We start from the raw sequence: 21,022 nt of genomic DNA on the forward strand, positions 1-21,022 counted from the left end.
CACAATTTAAAAAAGAAAATAAGAAAGGTCCCTCTGGCTGTCTCAGGGCAACTGGACCACAAGGAGGTGAGCTACACAGAGATGGTGAGAGGGCTCAAGAGTCCAGGTGAAGGGCTTCCCTGGTGGCGCCGTGGTTAAGCATCCGCCTGCCAATGCAGGGGACGCGGGTTCAAGCCCTGGTCAGGGAACTAAGATCCCACATGCCACAGGGCAACTAAGCCCGTGGGGCAACTGAAGAGCCCGCATGCCACAACTAAAGAGCCTGCACATCACAACTGGAGAGGCTGTGCCCGGCAACTAGAGAAGCCTGCATGCCGCGACGAAGATCCCGCTTGCTGCAACTAAGACCTGATGCAGCCAAAAATAAATAAATAAAATATTAAAAAAAAATAAGAGTCCAGGTGAGGGGCAGTGTGGACCAGGGGCCTGCAGCCTGGCTCGGAGAATGATTCTGGTGGCTCTGAGAGTGGAGTGCACAGGATTTCTAAAAGGACTGCTGTGGGTTTGGTCTGAGCATCTGCCAGGATGGACTGCCCTCACCAGAGATGGGGAAGGCTGTGGGCAGTTGTTGGGCTTTATTCTGGGGGGAAGAGGGACAGCAGATTTGGACATGCTGACCTTGAGAAGTCTATTCTCCAAGTGGAGGTGTCCAGGGCAGCTGGATGGGACACCTGGAACTGCATGGCTGGTTTTTACAGCTGCAATTGGACAAGGTCACAAAGGACATGGCCCTGAGGAGGGGACATGAAGAGGTGGGGGGCGAAGATGGAGCAAGGAGGGGGGGGCCACGGGGCCACTGATGGCCAGTGGGGAGGCCTGAGGACTGGCCCTTGGATGCTTTAGGTGGGTCAGGGCAGTGCTGGCTGGACAGGTGTGGGCTCAAGAGAGAAGGGGAGAAACCGCACAGCCAGGAGAGGTGATGGGGGGGCAGGGGCTCACGAAGTTTGTCTTATTGGAATGTGAAAGAAATCACAGCCTGCTCGCTGAAGAGCCAGTGGGGAAGGAAAATCCGTACCCTTGGGGAGGGGAGAGGGAGGAGGACGCAGGCTAGGGTGAGGGATGGGGGGCGGGGCGGAGGGCGGAGAAGAAGTGTGTGGCCGGGCACTCAGGACCCGGGCAGCCCTGCGGTTCCGCCCGGCGGACCGGTGGCGCGGTCCCCTCGGTAGAGAAGCACAGTTGCGGGGAGGATGCGGCCAGGGGCTCGAGGGTGTGCGGGGCAGGGATGGTCAGGCTGGGCCGCGCTGGGGAAGCGGGAGAAGGGACACTCTGATGGATCCACGCGTCCGCAGCTGTGCCTCCCACCGCACCGCCGCCGAGGTCTCCCCGAGCCTTGCCCATGCGCGCGCAGGGACAGCGGGGCAGGAGCCGGCCGCGATCCGGAGGCAGCGGGACGGGACGACAGGTAGAAAAAGCCCGTGCCGTGTGGCGCCTTCCGGCCACACGTCCCAACCCAGTGGCCCCTCGGGTCTGCTGCTCAGGCCGGCCGCCGCGTCCCGCCCCACTTGGTGGCTGCGATCTTGCGACCCGGGCACTGGGCTCCGGATGAAGGGCGCGGAAATGCGCACGTCCGGGAATGCCGCCCGCTGGCCCCCCAGCCCCTGCGCCGGGCCGGCCCGCGTTTCCGGAGGCCCCACGCCCAGGCCCGGGCTGCAGCGCGAGCCTGACCCTGAGCCCGACGGGGAGGAGAGAGTGGCGCTCACGAGCACTGCCCCCTCCCCTAGGTCAGCAAACCCTCGTCCGGTCGGGGCCTTGGTCATCCCATCCCGTGCCGGGGCGACAGCTGACCCAAGGCCCGGGGGTGGGGCAGAGGGCATCTGGCCCGGCGCTGCCCACCAGGAAGGGGGCCGGGCGCTGCCCCGCACAGCACGGGCTCCGGCACTCAGGCGGGGACGCGGGCCTGGGCGCACTCTCCGGAGGTCGCGGCCTCTGCATCAGTGCTGCGCCTCGTAGAGACCAAGTAGACGCCAAGTGGAGACCTTCCCTCTCAGAGGGACCGGGTCTCCCCCGCATGCGTGGGCCTGGCGGGGACCTGAAACCCGCGCGCATCGGGGCGCCCGCGGGGGCCACACTCGGCTCTTTACTTCCAACAACCTTGTGTGGTCACGAGGGAGCAAAGGGCATAGAGGGGCCAAGTGACCCCTCCGAGGTCATGCAGCGGGGGTGGGGGTGTGTGGCAAATAGGTGTCAGGGCGCGGAGTGGCGGAGGGGGGACCCGGCAGGCCGATGGACTTCTCACCTGTCCCTCTCCCCTGAAGCGCAGGGGCAAGCCTGGGCCCGAGTCAGGAGCGGAGAGAGCGGATCCCCACCGGCCCACGGGCCTGGGTCGCTCCTGGCCCCGATCTCCCCCGAGCAATCCGACCCGACTGGACCCCCCTGGCCCGGGAGCAGAGGCCGCGCCTTTGCATTCACTGGCCCCTAGTCCCTGGCGTGCCTCGAGCCCCTCCCTCAGGATTGGCCCAGGGACACCCCAAGCCCCGGGACCGCCGAGCTCCCGCGGCAGATTTCCCGCTTCCTTGGCTTAATTCCGGCCGGCAGTGGCTCTGGAGGAGTTATCCAGGCGCAGCCTCCTCCAAGGAGCCCTCCCCACTCCGTGGCCTGTGGGCCTGACGGCGCTCTGGGCGCAGATCCCGCCCGGGGCTGGGCACACGGAGCCCAGGAGCCACCTCGGTCCCTTTAAGCCCGCTGTTCGCGCAGTCCCGGGGTTTCCATGACGACGACGTCTGATAGGGGACCCGGGCGGGGTCGGAGCGCATGCGCGGTGCACGCCGGACGCCGCAAGTCTTCCCGAGTGGCCGGCGCTGCTGTCGCGGCGTCCCCAACTGCGGTAAAGGCGGGGTGGGGGTTCGCTGGGCCGGGGTGGGGTGGGGAGGGAGAGGGAAGGGTTCGCTGGGCCCGGGGGGCGTGGCGGGGGTGGAGGGGCCGGGGTGGGGAGCTGCGAGACCCGGTGGGCCGGGTGGGGGGGGTTCGCTCGTCCCGGGGGGCGGGCCCTGGAGGTGGGTTCGTTGGTCCGCGGAGGTCGGGGTGGGGTAGGGGCTCGCGAGGCCGGGTTCCGGGGTGGGTGTTCGCTGGCCGGAGTTGCGGGCGCTGCTGACCCTCGGCCGCTGCAGGGCGCCCGGGCTCCCTCCGCTCGGCCATGGCCCCCTCGCCGCCGTGCAGGCCCCCTCGGTCGCCGCCGCCGCTGCTGCTGCTGGTGCTGCTGAGCGTCGCGCTGCTGGGCGCCCAGGCCCGCGCGGAACCCGCCGCCGGGAGCGCCGTCCCCGCGCAGAGTAGGTGCCGCGCGCGTGTGCGGAGGGCTCCCCCTTGGCCCCGACCGCACCCGGGCGTGCGGGAGGGGCGTGGCTCGCCTTTGTTCCTAGGGTGGGCCCCGCGCCCCCTCGGGTGGGAGGTGGGGGGCGCATGGAGGCCGCTGCTCCGGTGGGTCCGGGCTGGGAGCGCGCCCCGCGTCCTGACCCGCGTCCCCCGCAGGCCGCCCGTGCGTGGACTGCCACGCTTTCGAGTTCATGCAGCGCGCCCTGCAGGACCTGCGGAAGACGGCCTGCAGCCTGGACGCACGGGTGAGCCTCCCGAGGAGAGGAGGGTGGGGAGGAGGGACGCCCCCTCAACCGCCACACTCAGTTTCTGGTGCCAGTGTGGGAGGGCGGGGCAGCCCCGTTCCCCTGCTCCCCACGGCCTCGCTGGCACTCTCCCCGGGGGTCACCCAATCCCAGTGCAGCCTGCCCCGGGGGAGTGCTGAGGCCCAGTGGGAGGGGAGAAACTGAGGCGGGGGAAGAGGTGGTCGGAAGGGGGTGCGTAGGGCTTGCTGGGCACGGAACGTTAGCTTGGGCTCAGCTGTCTGGGGGGTTCCTTGCCCCCGGCCTCACCTGGGGAGGGACGGGTGCGTGCACAGGGGCCAGGGGTCAGCCCCGTCAGCTGACGGAGTTTCCATTTGTGACAGATATATGTACTCCTCCTGAGAAAGGGAGAGCATTCCTAGAAGTAGAAAGCAGGGGAGACCCCCCCCCACTCCCCTTTTCTGGCCAATTCCCAAGGGCCCGGCCTGAGACCTGTGGCGCCCCCTGGGGGCCAAGGGGCCTGAGTTTCATTGAGTCTGGAGCTGGGTTCCTGAGAGGAGCAGCCCCAGCCCACCCTGGGGGTCGGGGGAGGGGTGAGAGGGGCCCCTGAGAGCCGAGCGGAAGCTGGGAAAAGTCGTCCTGGTGTGGGGCTGAGGAGGCAGGACTGGCCCAGGACCGCAGAGGCTCCGGGCCGGGAGGGGGGCGTCTGGAGGGCAGCAGAGGGTCCCCTGCCGTCAAAGTCTGCAGAACTGGGGCTGTCCTCCCAGAGTCCAGTCCAGGCTCGGAGAGTCTTGGGAACGGGTGGAGACAGGACTGCCAGTGGGTTTTGGGGGGAAGCCGGGAGCTGGGAGGCCCTCGGGAGCTGCTGGGGGGGGGGGCAGCGGGCGGTGCCCTGACGGCCCCGTGTTGCTCTTCAGACAGAGACCCTCCTGCTGCAGGCCGAGCGCCGGGCCCTGTGCGCCTGCTGGCCGGCCGGCCGCTGAGGACCCTCAGCCAGACTACTTCCTCACCAATAAACACCTGGCCCGGCATGCCTGTGTCCTGTCTCCCTGCTCTGGCCACCAGAGCCCACCATCGCCGCCTCCTGGAGTCCCCAGTTGGGACTCTCTCTGGGCCTAGGTTTCTGCAGCTCTTCCGTGAGGGCTGAGGCCCTCGGGACACCTGTCCCACACCAGTGCCACAGTTGAGGGTATGCATGTCCGGCCACACTTGTGAACCTGCACCCACGGGCACGGTGGCCACGGCGAGTCCGCCTTCCAAGGACCTCTTTCCTGCCTGCCTGTACTTATTTTGAGGCGGGGGGAGGGGGGCAGTGTAGAGGCGGCCTGGTCCCTGGAGCAGCTGCCCCGGCGCCAACCCTCCCAAGGCTCTTCTGTACCGCAGTGAGGACGCCTGTGGTCAGGGTCTCCCTGGAGGTCCAGCCAGTGGATCCCACACGGCAAGGCCACTGTGACCAAGGAGCCTGAGGGTGTCGGGAGAGGGGTGATTGGGTGGCGGGGGAGGGCTCCTCTGGGAAGAGAGGGCTGGGCCCTCCCCCCAGCTTCTACCCTGCCTGCTGGGTCCCTCCTGCGCACCCCCGCCCGGCCCGTGGGCACCAGGAGCTCCTGGCTCAGACACGCATCCACACACGTGTGCTCACAGCACCGGGTGGGAGGCCTCCCTCCCTCCCTCCGTTCATTCTGGGAACGGTTTTTAAAGTAAAAATTAATACTTGTTTTTCAAAGTAACGCATGCACACTGTAAGAAACATCCAGGAACGCGGCAGGGCTGCGATTGGAAGTGACCACTATGGGACACTTGGCCTCTCAAGGGCTTTAGTTCCCTGGTTGTGGCCGCCTCGGTGCCACGTGCCCCGCCCGCTTCTGCCGTCTCGGGTTGGTGGAGCCGGACACTCCTGGTCCACTGCCTGGACGACGGCACCAGTCCCCAGCCCGGCCTGGCCTGGCCTGTCTTTGTGATCTACATGCAGGCATCTGTTCAGACCCTCTGCCCCAGGCCCTTCCCTGCCCAACGGGCTTCCCAACCCTTGACCTTGACCTCTTCTGTCCTCGGTTCTCTTCTGCGGGAACCGCCCGGCGTGCAGGGGCCGATCCAGGTGTCAGGATCACAGTGAACAAACCAGATTCCTACCTTGGCCGTGGTGGGAGGCCGAGCTCTAGGTGTCGGGTGGCGAGGAAGCCTGTGAGCTTTACATCCGGCCAGAGAACGCCCGCGGTGGGGGCTGCTGAAGCCGTGGCAGGCCTAGGCCGGCCCTCGGGCCTGGCTGTGAGCGGGGTGCAGGGGCAGGGCTCAGGATCCACCTGTCCTGGGGCCCCAGGAAGGAGCGGAGGGTGGCAGAGGCAGGTGCCTTCCCATCAGGGCGCTGCCAGACGGTGCTCATGTCCCATTGGCTGGCCTCTGTCATGTGGCCACTCCTGGCTGCCCGGCGGGCGGGATGCAGCCTGTGTTGCTGGCCTGCGGCCAGATTCACAGACACAGAGGACCAGCGAGCACTTCTCAGTATGAAAAGTACAAGTACTTCTAGTATAAGTACTTTTTAGCATACGCATGTCCCATGCAATATGGGACGTACTTAAATTAAAAATTATTGGTTTATCCAAAACTGAAGTTTAACTGGGCATCGTGTATTTTGTGGGCAGCCATGAACCCTTGCCCGGACTGGGGTTCCTGTTACCATAAATGATGGGGGCAGCCGAGGGTAGCCATAGAAAGCGTCTTAGGGGAGCTGCCCTCTGGGAGGGAGGAGGGGCACAGCCCAGGCGGACGGGTGTGGAACCACAGGCAGAAGGGCCGGGGACGCTGCTGTGTAGGGTCTGCCCAGCAGAGTCAGGCAGGAGGGCAGGGGGCAGCGTGAGGGACGGAGGCTCCCCGGAGCCCTGCGGGGTCTGGGCAAGCCCACGTCTGTTGGAACGGGATGTTTCTGGCTGCTGGTTGAAGATGGACTCTGGTCAGGGGCAGAATCAGGGCCCGTGGGGATGTGATGAAGCCATCAGAGCTGAAGAGGGCCCGGGGCTGGGCGTGGCAGCGGGAACAGCAGTGAGAGGAGGAGCTGGGCTCCAGGTGTATCTGAAAGTAGAGCCAGTGGGAACCGCGGGTGTGTTTTTTTGAGAGAAAAGGATGAGGGGGTGAGGGGAAGAGGGATGGAGTTACCAGAGAGGTCCAGGAGGCTACCGGACAGACACACCTGGGAAGGGGGCTGGAGAGAGAGAAGGCTGGGCCCCAAGTGCTGGCCGAGAGCCCTGCGGTGAGTGTGGACAGAGGAGCGATGTGCTGAGCGGGCAGGGGGATGGGAGACCCCCGAGGAGATGGGCTCTCATGAGACAGGAAGAGAACCGAGACTGGCCAGGGCTTAGGAAAGAAGTCAGCGTGTCTCACGCTCCCGACGTCAAGCAAGGCCCGAGGCTGGACCCCTGGGTCGGGCAGCCCTGGTCCTCGCCAGCCTTGCCAAGAGCAGGGTTGGTCGGGGGCGGGGGAGGCCTGAAGGGCGTTGTCACTAGAGAAGTAGACGGGAGAGTCAGCACAGATGACTGGCAAAGCTTAGCCGTGCATGTGGTCAGGGCCCACGGCGTTCAGGCTCTGTCCCGGAGCTGCCATACTGCCTTCTGGCTGACTGGGTCAAGAGCATCTTCCATGCTGGGAACGCATTATCCTTGGGACGGAATTTGTTTTCCCTAGAGATTGTGTCTGCCTTATTGTTCCCCTCGTCTGCTTCTGACGTTCTCTGTCAGTCAAGTCGTTCCCGTTACGTCCCCTCCCTGGCCCGTGCCCTCCTGCCCCCAGCCAGCTGGGCATTCCCGCTGCCCACTGCCCACCTTGCACTCTTCTGGTTTGGAGCCACTGTTTCCTAGATTCCATGCCATCTTCCCCCTGTGGCATCCCTTCAGGTAGCTTCCTAGAAAACAGTGTGGTAAGTAACCTTTCCTGAGCTGGCCTGTCTGAAAGTACGGTATCTTCTGCTGGCACGTTCAGCTCATAGCCCCTGCCACCCCAGGGCCTTTGTACATGCTGTCCCCTCTCCTTGGGGTTCCCCCCTTGGCCTCCACCACCCACCTCACTCTTTAGCCGCTTATCCCAACTCATTTTTCTTTGTCCCAAAGGGATGCTGGAGTGTTGATCTCTGTTCCTGGTGTATTTCCTGCCCCACCCCACCCCCCGGCTTGTGAAGTGCCAGGAGAACTGAGCTTCGTTCTTCTCAGGGCCCCATAGAGGTAGGCGCTCACCCAACGTGTGTTGAAGGGAAGGATGGGGGGTGGGCCTTGGGCTCCTGGTGAGGAGGTGAGCGAGCGGCTTGGGTCCAGCGGCGGCAGCTGCCCGCAGCAGGTGGGTCTCGGGAGCCTCGCTACCTTCCTGCCCTCAGGAGGCTCTCAGAACTGCAGGGCCACTCAAGGTGCCGCACAGGTTCTAAGCAGGAGTTTTTGTCCTTCGGTTGGGGAGATAGTGTTGATAATAACCTTTATTTTCTCGTTTCCTCCCCTTCGTGTTCTCTTGGAGGAGCTCCTGTTGGCTGCCTCTGACCTGGCCCTGGTTCCTTTTCCTTCCCACCCTCTGGCCCTCTGATCCACTCCCTCCTGCACTCCCACCGCCTCTGCCGTCCTTCCCAGTCCCTCCTCCCAGCCCCCCCTCGACCTTTCTGCCCGCGGGTCCCTTTCTTCATCTGGGGTGGAGGGCTGTTTTGCTAAATGAACCGGCCAGTGCTGGGCGCCACCTCCCCGCAGGAGCAGTGGAGGCCCAGGGCGCCCTCTCCACTCTGGCCCCTGGGATCTGGGGGCGGTGGTCTCGCTGCTGCGCCAAGGACCCCTGCCACCCCTGTCAGGGACCTGCAGGGCTCTGGCAGTGGTATCAGGCCAGGGAATCTCGGGGTGGTCGGGGCAGCCAAAGCGAGAGGAGTGGGCGGAATTCGGCGGGGCGGGGGGGGCACCCCGGCATTGGGAGGACAGACCAGACCCCTGACTTCGCCCCCCAGGTTTTCTGTAAAATGGGCTCCTGACGGCAGGACAGGGCGTGCTTCCCGGCGCTCCCACTCCGCCTGGGTCCCTGAGCACGCGATGCCGCGAGGGGCAGTCCCCTTCCTGGCCTCTAGGTGACTGCAGCCACCTCCCTGGGCCCCAAACTGAGGTGGGGCTTGGGGCCACCCCGTTGCCTGCGCCTCTTCCCACTCAGGCCGCCCCCAACTCGCAGCCCCTTAAAGTCCAGGACCAAGACCTCCCAGAGCTCCCACGTGGCCCTCCCTGGGGCCCAGCCCTGGCCCTTCCAAGCTGAGTCCGGCCCCTGCCCCCCACCTGGTGCTGGCGCTCTCCAGGACCCTCTGGACCAGGGGCTGGACCACTGCCTCAAGGCCTTGGGGGCTCTCGGGGGCTTCTGGGGGCTGAAGCGTGAGGTCAGGCCACCTGGACGGGAGGGCGCCCCACAAGGTCAGGCTGAGTGGGACCCCGGGCCGCGCGGCTGTTGGGGGTGGAGGAGGGGCAGTCTCCCGCTCAGGGCTGGGGATTAGGTGGGGTGGGTAATAGCCGGCAGAGGCTGTGGCCCTGTAGGGACCGGGCCGCTCTGCTCTGAGGGACCCCTTCACACCTGGATTTAGGGTCAGGTTGCTGCCCAAGAGCTCCTGGACAGTGGGCCTGGCTCTCTTCCCTCCTGGCCCGCATCAGGGAGCATGACGAGTGTCCTTCTGATCCCTGGTCTGGCACTCGAGCCCAGCCTCGCCTTCTTGGAAGCCCCTTGACCCTCCAGGCCACCAGCTGCCATCACCGCCCCTCCCCCACCCCCTTCTGGGTGTTTCCTTCTTGGACCCCTTGCATGCTGTCCTCTCCGCTCGGACGTGCTTCCTGCCGTCCGGCTGGCCATCCTCAGGACGCCTCAGAGCCTAGTCCCGCTGTGTCCAGTCAGTGTCACTCGGCCCCCAGGCAGCACGTGCCCAGGCAGCACGTGGAGGGTTTCTGAATGGATGGATGAGTGCCTCTGAGCTTTTCCGTGATCCCCCTTGGAAGGTCACAATCCGGGCCCAGACAAATCCTGGCATCTCCGAAGCACAGCGTGGGGGTGACTTCCCAGCTTGGCTGGCCCTCCCCCTACGACTTAGCGCTCGGGTCCGGCTTGTGGCCCAGATCAGCTCCTGGGTCCGGGGTCCTCCCTCTTCTCACTCCGCCTGGGTCTCTCAGCGCGACGCCGCGAGGGGTAGTCCCTTTCCTGTCCTCTAGGTGACCACAGCTGCCTCGCTGGGCCCCAACGGGGGCTGAGGGTCCTCAGACCTGGACCCCTAAGCCTCATCTCCACCTGCGCGGGTATGAACTCAGCTGCTGCCAGCCTCATCCAGGCTGCCCTGTGGGGTCACCTGCGGAGAACTGGGGCGACGCAGGAAAGGGGATTCTGAGATGCAAGGGGCTGGGTTCGTAAAGTGCAGGGGGCGGGCCTGGGACTACCTGTCCTCCCGCTTTCACCTTCCCCCTCGCCCCCGGCCCGCAGCTTCAGCGGGGCTCGCAGGGACCCGGAGCACGCGCCGAGAGCCCCCCCTGCACCTGCACCGAGATCGTGGGGCGCATGCGCGGACCGAGGAGGGCGGGGGCCGAGCCGGGATGGGTCCTGTGGGTCCCGCATCCCCGCGCCGGCGGTGGGGATCCGGTATCCGAGTGGGGCGTACTGCGCTGCGCTGGGACGCGCTGGGCTGCGGGCGACGTGCGCATCAGACCCCTCTCTGACCGCGTCCCCGTGCCTGCAGCCCGTGCGGCGCCGGGCGCAGGTTCCCAGGGGCGCCGGCCCGGGAAGCCGGGGCGCCCCCTCCCCAGGACCCCGGCCAGGCGCCGCGTTCAGACAAAGGGGCGGGAGATGGAGATGGAGATGCTTCCGTGACAGCGCCCGGCGGCCGAGGAGGAGGAGGACGAGGGCTGCGGGCTCCGGTGGCGCGGCCCCAGGTCCGGGCGCTCACAGGCCCGCGCTGAGCGGCGGCGGCGCGGGGACGCAGGGGCCAGGCGGGAGGCGCCCAACCCGGAGCCCGCGGAGTGCCCGTTCCGGGCCCGGACCCCGGCCGCACGCTCGCTCGTTCGTCCTCGGCCACCTCGCGGGGCTCGGCCGCTCCGTCGCGCCCCGGGCCGCCCGCGCCGCCCCCTCCCGGCCGCCGCGCAGCGCCCAAGTGTGCCATCGGGCGGGCGCGGAGGCGGCGTCTGCTCCCACCCTCGAGATCACATGGTGACCCTCGGCAGCCAATGCAGTGGACGCTAGGACCCTGCGGGACCCCGGGCGCCGCGACTGCACCGGCGCCGCTGCATTATAAATACTTCTCCAAAATGCGGCGTAGCTCCCTGCGCGCGCCCCGGCCGCCCGCCGCCTCCGCCCCGCGCTCCTGAACAGCCGCCGCCGCCGCCGCCGCCGCTGCCGCCGCCGCCGCGGGTCCGAGGGCGCCGCGCCCTTGCCCTGGGCCCGGGCTGAGCCCGCTCGCAGCCCGGCCCGAGTCCCTGCGCTGCGCCGCCCGGCCGGGTGCATGCATTGTGGGCCTCCCGACATGGTCTGCGAGACGAAGATCGTGGCCGCCGAGGACCATGAGGCGCTGCCGGGGGCCAAGAAGGACGCGCTGCTCGCCGCCGCCGGCGCCATGTGGCCCCCGCTGCCCGCCGCTCCTGGGCCGGCCGCCGCCCCCGCCGCGCCCCCGCCCGCGCCGGGCCCCCAGCCCCTCGGCGGCGCGGGGGGCGCGGAGCCTCCGGAGGGGCGCGGCGTGTACATCCGCGAGATCCGTGCGGCGGAGCAGGAGGCGGCGCGCCGCATCTTCTACGACGGCATCATGGAGCGCATCCCCAACACGGCCTTCCGCGGCCTGCGGCACCACCCGCGCACGCAGCTGCTCTACGCCCTGCTGGCCGGTCAGTGCGCGGGGACCCCGCGGGGAAGGCGGGGTCGGGGCCGCGGCCGGCCGGGCGCACCCCCGCCTGCCGCAGTCTGCGCCCGCCCGGCCCTCTGGGGACGCGCGCGGGACTTCCTCCGGCCCGCTCGCCCCCGCCTCGGGCCCGGGCCTCGTCCTGGGACGGAAGCGGACCCCCGCCCCCCGCCTCGTACGCGCGCGGACACGCACCCGCGCGTTCTGCGGAGGCCCGGGGCGAGGTGGCCCCCCAGCGCTGGGGCCGGCCCGGGCTCGCGGCCAAGGCGCGCCGGGCTGGGGCGTGGGAACCAGTGCGGGCCGGGTACAGGGGCTGCGGGCGGGGAACTGGGGTCTCCACCTGCGTCCCCTTCCTGGTCATCCCGGTGGGGGCGGGGTGACGGCAGGTAGCGCCCGCTGCCGAGGCCCAGCGCCTGGCGCGTGTAACTATATATAATTCGCGGGGCGGGGGAGGCTGCCTCGGCGGCTCTGAGCGCTAATTTATGAGGGGAAGACAGCCGGCTCCCTGGGGTTCCGGGGGAGGGTGTGCGCCGAGGATGCAGAGCGAGGGGGCAGTGGGCCCTCACGGTGGGCGGCCCCGACAGGGGCCTTGGGGCTTTGCCCCTTGAGGCTCGGCCGCGGGCGGGTGGTTCTCCCCATTTCAGAGGTGAGGAGCTTGAGGCTGCGGGGTGGGACTTTCCCAAGGTCACGCAGCAGAGGCACTTTCGCTGCAGGCGCGTCTGCATCCTGGTAGCCTAGGCTGGAAGCAGTTTCCCCCTGGCCCCTGTCCTCGCAGCACCCAGAGGCTGGCCCAGGGAGGGCTCTTGGCTGGGGCCCTCCTGCTGGAAGGCGGGGCCCCCACTTCCCAAGGGTGGGACGGCCTGCAGATGCCTGGCCAGGCAGCTCTTTGGCCCCCTCCCCCGCCCCGCCCCGTGTGGGCCAGGCTGTGGACAGAGCCCCTTCCCCAGCTAGCGGGCCGGGGCGATGGGCAGGGGCCACCCCTCAGTAGCCCTGTCCTGGGCTGTGCCCGCCAGCTATTGAGGGCAGCCTGCCCAGAGGCCACTGCGGTGCTCAGCGTATTAAGAAATCCTATGATGTCAGGTTATAAAGGTAACGTGTCCTATGGTGAGAAGTTTGATAATAGGGAAAAGTAGGAGGAGCAGCTGCGATGTTCTTTGCTCTTCCGGAGAAAACAGGCCTGGCGGATTTGGCATGGTCTCTCTCTGCGCATGTCCCTCACTGGCTTACTTACCAGGGGCTGGTGGGCCGCTGGTCTGCGGGGCTGTCCCCACGGGCTCTGCGCCACCGACCACTCACCGGGCGCCACCTCTCCCCGCAGCGCTCTGTTTCGCCCTGACCCGCTCGCTGCTGCTGACGTGCCTGGTGCCGGCAGGGCTGCTGGGCCTGCGTTACTACTACAGCCGGAAGGTGGTCCTCGCCTACCTGGACTGCGCGCTACACACAGACATGGCCGACATCGAGCAGTATTACATGAAGCCCCCTGGTGAGTCCCGGGGGTCTCTGGACTCCTCCTCCCCCCTCCCCCCTCCTGCCCTTCCTGCTGGCAGAGCTGCCCCCAGCGCAGCAACCTCGGGGCGGGCCTGGGGCAGGGGCTGGGCATAGGTCAGCCTGGGCTGGGGCACCCCCGTGACCCGAGGCTTCTGGGTGCCCAAGGGCTCTGGCCGCAGGCTGGCAGGCGCTGGGGTTGGCAGGACCGGGCCCTCTGCCCTGAGTATGGCCGGGCTTCCGAGGGCAGGGCTCTGAGTGGCCTGAGCTGGCCCTGGGCCATGGGGTCCTGGCCCCGCTGTTTGTGCTGCCCTGGTGCTTCATGGGGGGAAGGGGGTCTTTCTCACCTCTCTCCGGTCCCATTCGGCTGCCTTGTTGGATCCTGGGCCGGCCTGGAATGCTAGGGCCCTGTGTGGCAGAGGGCCATATGGTGGGGAGAGGGCAGAGAGCACGCTGGGGCAATGAGGACCCTAGGAGAACAGGGGTCCCACTTCTGGTCTCTGGGCCACTTAGTAAGCCCAGGGTCTCGCCCCGACCCTGGCCTTCTGTAGAGGGAGGGGCTGGGACCTGGTCTGCAGCCATTCTTTACTCTCCAGGCTGGCCTTGAGGCAGGGTGGGTCCTGGGAGGCAGGGTCCTGCTTTTCTCCATGCCTGGAGCTGGGGCATGAGGGCCTTCCAGGTGCAGGAAGGTCCCTGAGGAGAGGGACAGAGTGCGCCTGGTTGGTTAGGGTCTAGCAGCATCCTGGTGGGTGCCAGGGAAGAGCAGTGGGGACAAGAGAGGCGAGGCGTCCTGGAGCAGCGGTGACATGCTCTGGCCCGGCCAGCTCCTGCGCGCTGGTGGCTGGTCCTTTCCCCGCCCCCAGGCTGCCTGGCTGGCCTTGGGCACCTTTGGCTCTCCTTGACCCTTTCCCAAGCCCAAACAAAGCATCTTATCAGCCTCCATGGAGCTCTGGCTTCAGCCTGGCTCCCCCCAGGACGGGAGGGGACAGAAGCGTGAGACCCACCTGGCACCAAAGCCCAGGCCGCAGGAGCAGAAGAGGGGTTGGGGCCCAGCGTGGCCCTGCCCTCATTGGAGTGCAGTGTCCTTGGGTGTGAGATGGGGGGCTGGGCCCTGCTCGCCCCTCCTGAGATGTCTGGTGGGTGTGCAGGAAGATCCCGCAGGGGCAGAGAGGCTGGACAGCGGCTGGTGGGGCCGTGCTGGACTCGTGGGAGCTGCTCCCACAACGGGGGAACCAAGGCCTGGGGAGGCACGAGGCTCCCAGGACTGTGCTGACCTCTGACCTGGGCCCGGGCAGGTGGGGAGAGCCTGAAATCCCGGACAGTGGGCAGGTCAGCCAGTGGAGGGGGCGGTCAGCTCCTTCCTGAGCTCGGGCCACGTGCCCGGTCTCAGTCTTGGAGTCTGACGGTGAAGGAGACAGGAGACTGCCCGGCAGAGCTGACGGGCTGCTGGGGGCCGCGTTGGCAGATGTGGTAGTGGGGGACCCCCAGGCGTAGGGCGGTGAAGAGTTCTTCCGGGCGGGGGTCCGGGGAAGGAGCGTTAGCGGGGGAGGGTTTGGCCACTGCAGGAGGGAGGCTGGGGCGGGGGCCTGGGGGGTGGCTGGCGGGAGGACACGGCAGTGGAGGCTGGCGTGGCAGTGGAGGCTGGTGTGGCAGTGGAGGCTGGCGTGGCCGTGGGTAGGGCGTGTGCAGGCTGGGCTCCTCGGAACAGGCACTGCCCCCTGGCCTTGCCTCCTGTAGCCCCTGGGCCCTGGGCCCCCAGAGGAGATGGCTCTCCCCGTGGCCTGTGCCCTGCAGGCCCCTCCCCTCTGGTCTTCACTCCTCTGTCCCTGTTGCTCCCTCATCTCCCTGAGGTCTTCCCCCTCCTCCTCCTGCCCTGCGTGGGGCCGCGATTGGTCTGGGCCGGGGGTGGGGACGGCTGGCCTGAGCACAGGGCTGGCTGCCCAGCCTCAGGCCCAGGGTCAGGGAGGCTCCAGGGCTGCTGTGGGCAGCAGGCAGATTGGGCCTGGCTCCCTCTGCCGGGGTGGCTGTGTCATGCAGTAGTGCCAGTGGCCCTGACCACCCCATTCCCCGCAGGCTCCTGCTTCTGGGTGGCCGTGTTGGATGGCAACGTGGTGGGCATCGTGGCAGCGCGGGCCCACGCGGCGGACAACACGGTGGAGCTGCTACGCATGTCGGTGGACTCACGCTTCCGTGGCAAGGGCATCGCCAAGGCGCTGGGCCGTAAGGTGCTGGAGTTCGCCCTGGTGCACAACTACTCTGCAGTAGTGCTAGGCACGACAGCCGTCAAGGTGGCCGCCCACAAGCTCTACGAGTCGCTGGGCTTCAGGCACATGGGCTCAAGTGACCGCTACGTGATGCCTGGCATGACCCTCTCGCTGGCCGAGCGCCTCTTCTTCCAGGTCCGCTACCACCGCTACCGCCTGCAGCTGCGCGAGGAGTGACCGCCACCCACCTGCCCGCTGCCCCGCCCACCGCTCCGTCCGCCTGTGCCCTCCTGCCCGCTGCCCGGGCCGCTTTCAGACGCTCACCTTGGCGTTTGTGTTGGGTTTTTCCTTTTTCGGCACCACACGGTTCTTTGGCTGGTTCTTGGGGGGGTGCGGGGCCGTTGCTCATCCGTGACACTTGGGGAGGTGGGTTGTTCCCAGCCACGCCCCTTGCCCTCCCCAGTCTGCTGGGGCCGCATCCTGAAGAGTGGCAGCGTGGACCACCGCGAGCCCACGCGGCTTCCCGGCCCTGGCGCGAGGGGCCCCTTCCAGCCCACCCCCGGGGTGGGGGCGGGCCCAGCCTTGCCCACCAAGCACAGAGCCTCTGTAGTGAGGCCCCCGCCCGGCAGACCCCTGGCCGCCAGCCAGGCGGTGGCTCAGCCGTCAGTCCCTAGCAGGTGTGGCCTGCTGCACCGGCCGGCCACTGCCCCACGGGGCGCCGAGCTGGCTGCGGGCCCGCTTTGCTCTGTGCATGCTGAGGCTGTGGCCTGGCTGCAGCATGCCGCATGCCCACAGCCTCCCGCCCCCTGCCCTGCCTGGACTGGACCCAGACTGGTGAGCGCCCCCAGCCCCAGCCCAGCCTCTTGGGAGGCCTGACTGTCCACCTTGCCCCTTGCTTCACCCAGTTCAGCTTTGCTTTGACATCGGATCACCTGTCTTTCCTTTTGGTACCTGCCCCTCCTCCGCCCGGGCTTTGCCGATGGGTGGCATTGCCCAGGTGTGGTTCCCATGGCAACATGTTGTACAGCCGTGGTCAGGGCCCTTCAGGAGAGCAGGGTAGGAGGCAGTCATGGGGTCATCTCTCCCCCAGTGCCAACTTGATCCCGGTGGCCTCCCCCAGACCTCCCTGAGGACCTCCTGCCTTGCGGCTGACGGGCTCTGTCCTGTGAATCTTACCGACCCAGGCTGCTGCCTGCACCACCGAGCCCGCAGCTTCTCCCAGCCTGAAGCCGACCTATTTTTTAATAAGTTATTTAGACAGAATAGCACTCTGCATGACTTTAATTCTTGGGACAAAACGGTAGTTTATACCTTCACACACACACACACACACACACACACACACACACACACACACCTGTGTGGTCTAGAATGCACTATTTCTGGCCCAGTTGGGTGGGGGTGGGTGGCCGGGTGGGTGGAGGGTTTCAGTTTGGAATCTGGAGGGAGACCCTGACTTCACATAATTTCCCCCAAAGAGCATTCCTGCTTTGTGAGGAGGCTCCGGGCTACCCCTGTCGAGCTCTCGTGTTGCAGGACGGAGGGCAGGATGGGAGCAAGTTCCTGGCAGCCTCCCAGTGCAGGAGTTCACTGTGGGCTCTGGGAGACCTGTGCCTCCACCCTCTCCTTCTTGAGGTCTCAGGCAGCGGCCTTTGGGTGCGGGGGTGGCCCAGAGGGGGAGAGGAAGGCGGTGGTTGGCAGTGCCCGCACATCCAGCTGTAAGCCCGGACCTCACCTGGTGGCAGGAGGGCAGAGATGCCCGCCAAGACCCCCTTATTTGGGGATTTGGGGGAGGGGAAGTGGCAGGCGTCCTGGGCCACTGAGCTGGGTCCCACGCGCGGGACCGTGGAGGGAGCATTCTTAAAGAGGCGCTTTGGAAGTAAGCAGATGCACGGAACAAGCCTAGTTTCCTGAGGGGCCTTTTGTGCTGTCAGCAACTGAGACACTTGCAGAACACTGTACAGACCCCGTGCTCCCCTGTACATTCCCCCTGGTGGCGCCCGGTCCCCGCTCGGGGGTGGGAATTTTGTAGACTGTACAGAAATCGGCACCTATTTTCTTGCAGCTCTCAGATTTTGTTAATCCGGATTATACAGACAGACGTAAAGTGTTTTAGCAAAACGGAAAACAAACAGTTGTGCCTTTTTCCTCTTTCTGTTTGCTTCGGTGTCGGCTTGGGGTGGCCTTAGTTGGCGTGGGGCAAGTTGGGGCTGCAGCTGACCTGAGGCCTGGCCGGGTGGGAAGGGCAGGCGGGGGCCCGTGACGTCCGCGTGGTGGGTCGTGTCTTGTCAGGTGTCAGGCGGTGGCACTGGGACGCTGCCAGCTTCCTCTGATCCTGTGCCTTTGGGCCTCCCGTCCCTGGGGCGGGGCCCGTGGGTGGGGCCGCCGGAGCCCCCGGGCTGCCCACGTCTGCTGGCATCGACCGAAGTGCCTCTCTGGTGATGCTTCTGGCAGTGGTGTGGCCCCTCCCGTCCTGCTGGTGTCTGTCGATGCTGCGTCCTCCCCGCGCCCCAGTCGGTGGCCCGGAGGCTGGTGCGTGCTGGCTGGGCTCTTGACCTTTCCTTATGCCCTCTTGCTGCTGCCAGGAGAGATGCCAGGAGGGGTGTGGCAGGGTGGCCATGTGTCCAGAACTCTGCTGTCCAGCTGCTGCCTGGCCCCTGAGGTGGGCAGAGGCACCTATGTGCCCCAGGCTGGGTGCTTGCTGAGCCCAGGTCAGGACCCTTGCCCGGCCGGCGTGCGGCTCCCGGGCTCCTGGGGAGCACGGGGGGCAGGTCTCCCGTCCTCCCCCAGCCTGGGAGCTGACTGCTCCACAAACATGCACTGAGATGTGAATTTTATACCTTTGTAGAAATTCTGATGTTACTTCTTCTACCTCTGTGAAGCGTCCTCCTGGGGTCCTGCCCAGTGATGCGTCTGAGCAGCTTCTCTGCACTGGGCGGCCCTGGGCCCCCTCCCCTCCCTGCTGGCTCCTGGGCCTTCCCAGACTGGAAAGCCAGCCCTGGGCCCGGCACCCGTGCTCAGGGGTCGGGCTTCCAGGGCTTCTGTTGTCTGTGTCTGGAGCGGAAAGCGGGAGGCAGAGCGCTCAGGATGTCTGCGTTAGATGAGCCTGGAACACAGGCCCGATGGGCACGTCCAGGCAGTGGGATCCTGGGCAGCTGAAGGCTCCAGCACCTCTGGATGGCCCAGTGCCACCAGGGTCCTGGCATGTGGCTGGCGGGCCATCCCAGGGGTAGCTCCCCCTGCCCAGGTATGGGCTCTTCAGACAGCTGGCCCCCGACGGTGGGCAGCCAGGGTGGGTGGTGTGCGTGTGTTGAGGCCAGCCAGGTGGCCCGGCCCCAGGAAGGGCCGTGGCAGCGTCTCCCACCTGGTACCTCCATCGTGTCCGGCCTGGCCTGCCCCTGCTGCCCTTGGGTGGAGCGGGGGAGGGACGGGGGGCAGAAGGCTTGGGCTGGGAGGCCACACGGTCCTGGGGCGGCCCCCACCCTGCTCTGTGTGTCCTTTCTCAGGTGGCCCCTCTGGCATCGGGCAAGTGCTTGGGAGGCTCTCTGGGCCACAGGGCCTGGCTCTGGCCTCTGGGAGGCATGTTGACACTTGTGGGTGTGGGTCTTTGCCCGTCCTCGGGTGCTGGGCACACCGCTGGGGCCGCCTTCCTGTCAGTGTCTGGGGGATGGCTGGACAGTGGCCCCAGGCCTTGGGAGCCTGCTGCCTTTCCCTGGCCATGTCCTCCGTGTTCCTGCTGCTCCTGTGTCTGTTTGAAGCCGCTTCTGTGAATCATTTTGGCCACAGGCTGTGTACCTGTGCTGGTGGCCCTCTGGCCGAGGCTTTTGGGTTCGAGTTCTGGGCTGGGTGTGGGGCAGATCCTGGTCTGTGTTTGCTCCATGGTGCCAAGGACAGGCTCTCAGTGATGGCGTGAGGTCCACTGACAAGTGGGCTGCCCGGGGTCAGGGAGGGGAGCCCCAAGCTAACTGTTGTTGGATGTGTTTTTTTAGCAGCAATAATTAGCCGTTTTGGAGAAGGGGTGTGCCTGTGTGTGTGCATGTGTGCCTGTGGGTACGCGCACACGTGTGTGCCTCTGCGTGTGTGTGTGTGTGCGTGTGCAGGGAGGGAGCCTGGGGGCCGAGGGCCCGCTCTGGCTGGGAAGGGGCGGCCGGGAGGTGCTCGCGGTGCGGCCGGCCTGAGGCCTCGTTCATGCTCCTTCTCCGGACCCAGCGGACCTTGAAGCTAGCGCTCCTTCCTCCCTGGCCAGGGGTGCCGGACGGCCTGTGTGAAGGAGGCGACCAGGATGAGCTTTTGCCCAGCTCTCTGGCCGTGTGGGGAGGGTGGCAAGGGCAGTGACACTCAGCCAGACTGGCCGAGATCAGATTTGTTGGACCACGGCTGCCGTGGACGCGGTGCCCTTGGGCAGGCAGAGCCCAGAACGTGTCATGGTGGCTGGTTTCACTTACTGTGTTTACCATTTGTGAGCCCAGGACTGAGGCGTCTGTCCTGACACCCCAGGATGTACCAAACAGCCCCCGAGAGGGCCCGGAGGGGCCGTGCACTGCGTCCAGAGGAGACAGGCTGCAGGGCTGGGGAGAGGGTCCCAGGCTTCCTGTGCGTGTGTGAGCGACGGGAGGGGCCGGGAGCAGTGTCCCTCCGCCTGCCCAGCCCCCAATGCTGCTGTTTTTCAATAAAACCGGAGTTGATGGAACCGGGCTCCATGCTTTCTTGAGGTGTCGTCTGCGCAACGCTGGGCCAGGAAGGGCTGCTTTCCTGGAGATGCTGGGCCCCTCCTCCTGGAGGCTGGAGCAGGTGCCTGGGTGGCCTGTGGGCTGAGAGGCCCCCGTTTTTGTGTCAGCAGCCCCGGCCGGGCTCTCCTGCAGGCCTGGGGGTCTGCCCGTCTGTCTGACGCCTCCTTGGAGCAGGTCGGCTCTGAGGGATGCCATGAGGTGTGGGACCCCCAGTGTCTGTAAGGGAGGGAGGGTGATGGGATGGGGGTGTCAGGCTGGAGAGCAGGGCACGGGGGTGGGGCAGGGACGTTGGGGCTCAGGGTGGACATACACCCAGCCGTGTCCAAAGGCTCCTGCAGCCCACCCAGCATGGACAGCTCTCCACAGCAGGCCTTCCCCTGGCTGCGCTCTCCGCCCTGGCCCGGCTTCTGGGTGGGAGGGAACGTCCTCGCAGGGTCCATCCACCCCCCCAGCCCCGAGGGTGTCAGGCGTGTTCCCTTCTCGCGGGTCCGACTGGGACGCTCTGGGATGTGCCCACCCCATGTGGCTTCCCCCCACAAGGCACACGGCGGTCCGCGCTGGCCCAGAGATGTCAGCTCCCAAGGACGGTCGTTTGCTTGAGTGAGATGCTCCTTGTGAAGCCCGGCAGTGGTCTTGCTTCTGAGGTGACAGAGCATGAAGACAGGCTGCCACTCAGACATACGGATACACAACAGAGGCAGTGGCGTGGAGGGCCCTGGCAGCTCTCCAGGTTCTGGAATGTTCTATCACATGGCGGTCAGGCCTGGCCATCTGGACGCTGCACAGCCCATGAGACCAGTGACGAGGTCTTGAAGCCATGAGAAAAACGGGTCTGGGCATGATAAACTGTGACGATCCACGTCACTCAGAAAAGATGATGCCATGTCCCGTGGGCTCTAGTTGCCATTAAACAGGAGCAGAGTCCACAGCCGGTGGGGGGGGGGACCCGTGCCCACTCCTGGAGCTGCATCTGGGCCCTGTCAACATGCTCGCCCTGCCCTGGGTAGGCGCTGCACCCCACTTGGAGGGTGGCATGCAGAGCCTGGACCCAGACCAGGGTCTGGGAATGGGGCCCCGGGATGAGACAGGCGGCTGGGCAGTGGTGCGGGGCAGGGTCGGGGGGAGCCCAGCTGCAGTCCTGCTGGGACACCTGTCCCAGTGAGGTGACCTTCCCCTGCCTCAGTGTCCCCA

At 66.7% G+C, this 21,022-nt stretch overlaps 2 protein-coding genes across 2 annotated transcripts; both read left to right on the forward strand.

Annotated features, from left to right (window-relative positions):
- Positions 1–1,144: 1,144 nt before the first annotated feature.
- On the forward strand, positions 1,145–4,582 carry NICOL1 (NELL2 interacting cell ontogeny regulator 1). The gene is made up of 4 exons (XM_033857439.2): positions 1,145–2,824; positions 3,108–3,266; positions 3,466–3,554; positions 4,469–4,582. Exons 1-4 carry the CDS (start codon positions 2,752–2,754, stop codon positions 4,532–4,534), a joined length of 387 nt encoding a protein of 128 aa, XP_033713330.1. The 5' UTR covers positions 1,145–2,751; the 3' UTR covers positions 4,535–4,582.
- A 6,274-nt stretch (positions 4,583–10,856) lies between these two features.
- NAT8L (N-acetyltransferase 8 like) lies at positions 10,857–19,839 on the forward strand. Its single transcript, XM_019951306.3, has 3 exons — positions 10,857–11,398; positions 12,731–12,895; positions 14,971–19,839. The coding sequence occupies exons 1-3, from the start codon at positions 11,023–11,025 to the stop codon at positions 15,336–15,338; spliced, it is 909 nt and encodes a 302-aa protein (XP_019806865.1). The 5' UTR covers positions 10,857–11,022; the 3' UTR covers positions 15,339–19,839.
- Positions 19,840–21,022: the final 1,183 nt, after the last annotated feature.

The sequence above is a fragment of the Tursiops truncatus genome, chromosome 5 (assembly GCF_011762595.2).
Source record: "Tursiops truncatus isolate mTurTru1 chromosome 5, mTurTru1.mat.Y, whole genome shotgun sequence".
Classification (NCBI taxonomy): domain Eukaryota; kingdom Metazoa; phylum Chordata; class Mammalia; order Artiodactyla; family Delphinidae; genus Tursiops; species Tursiops truncatus.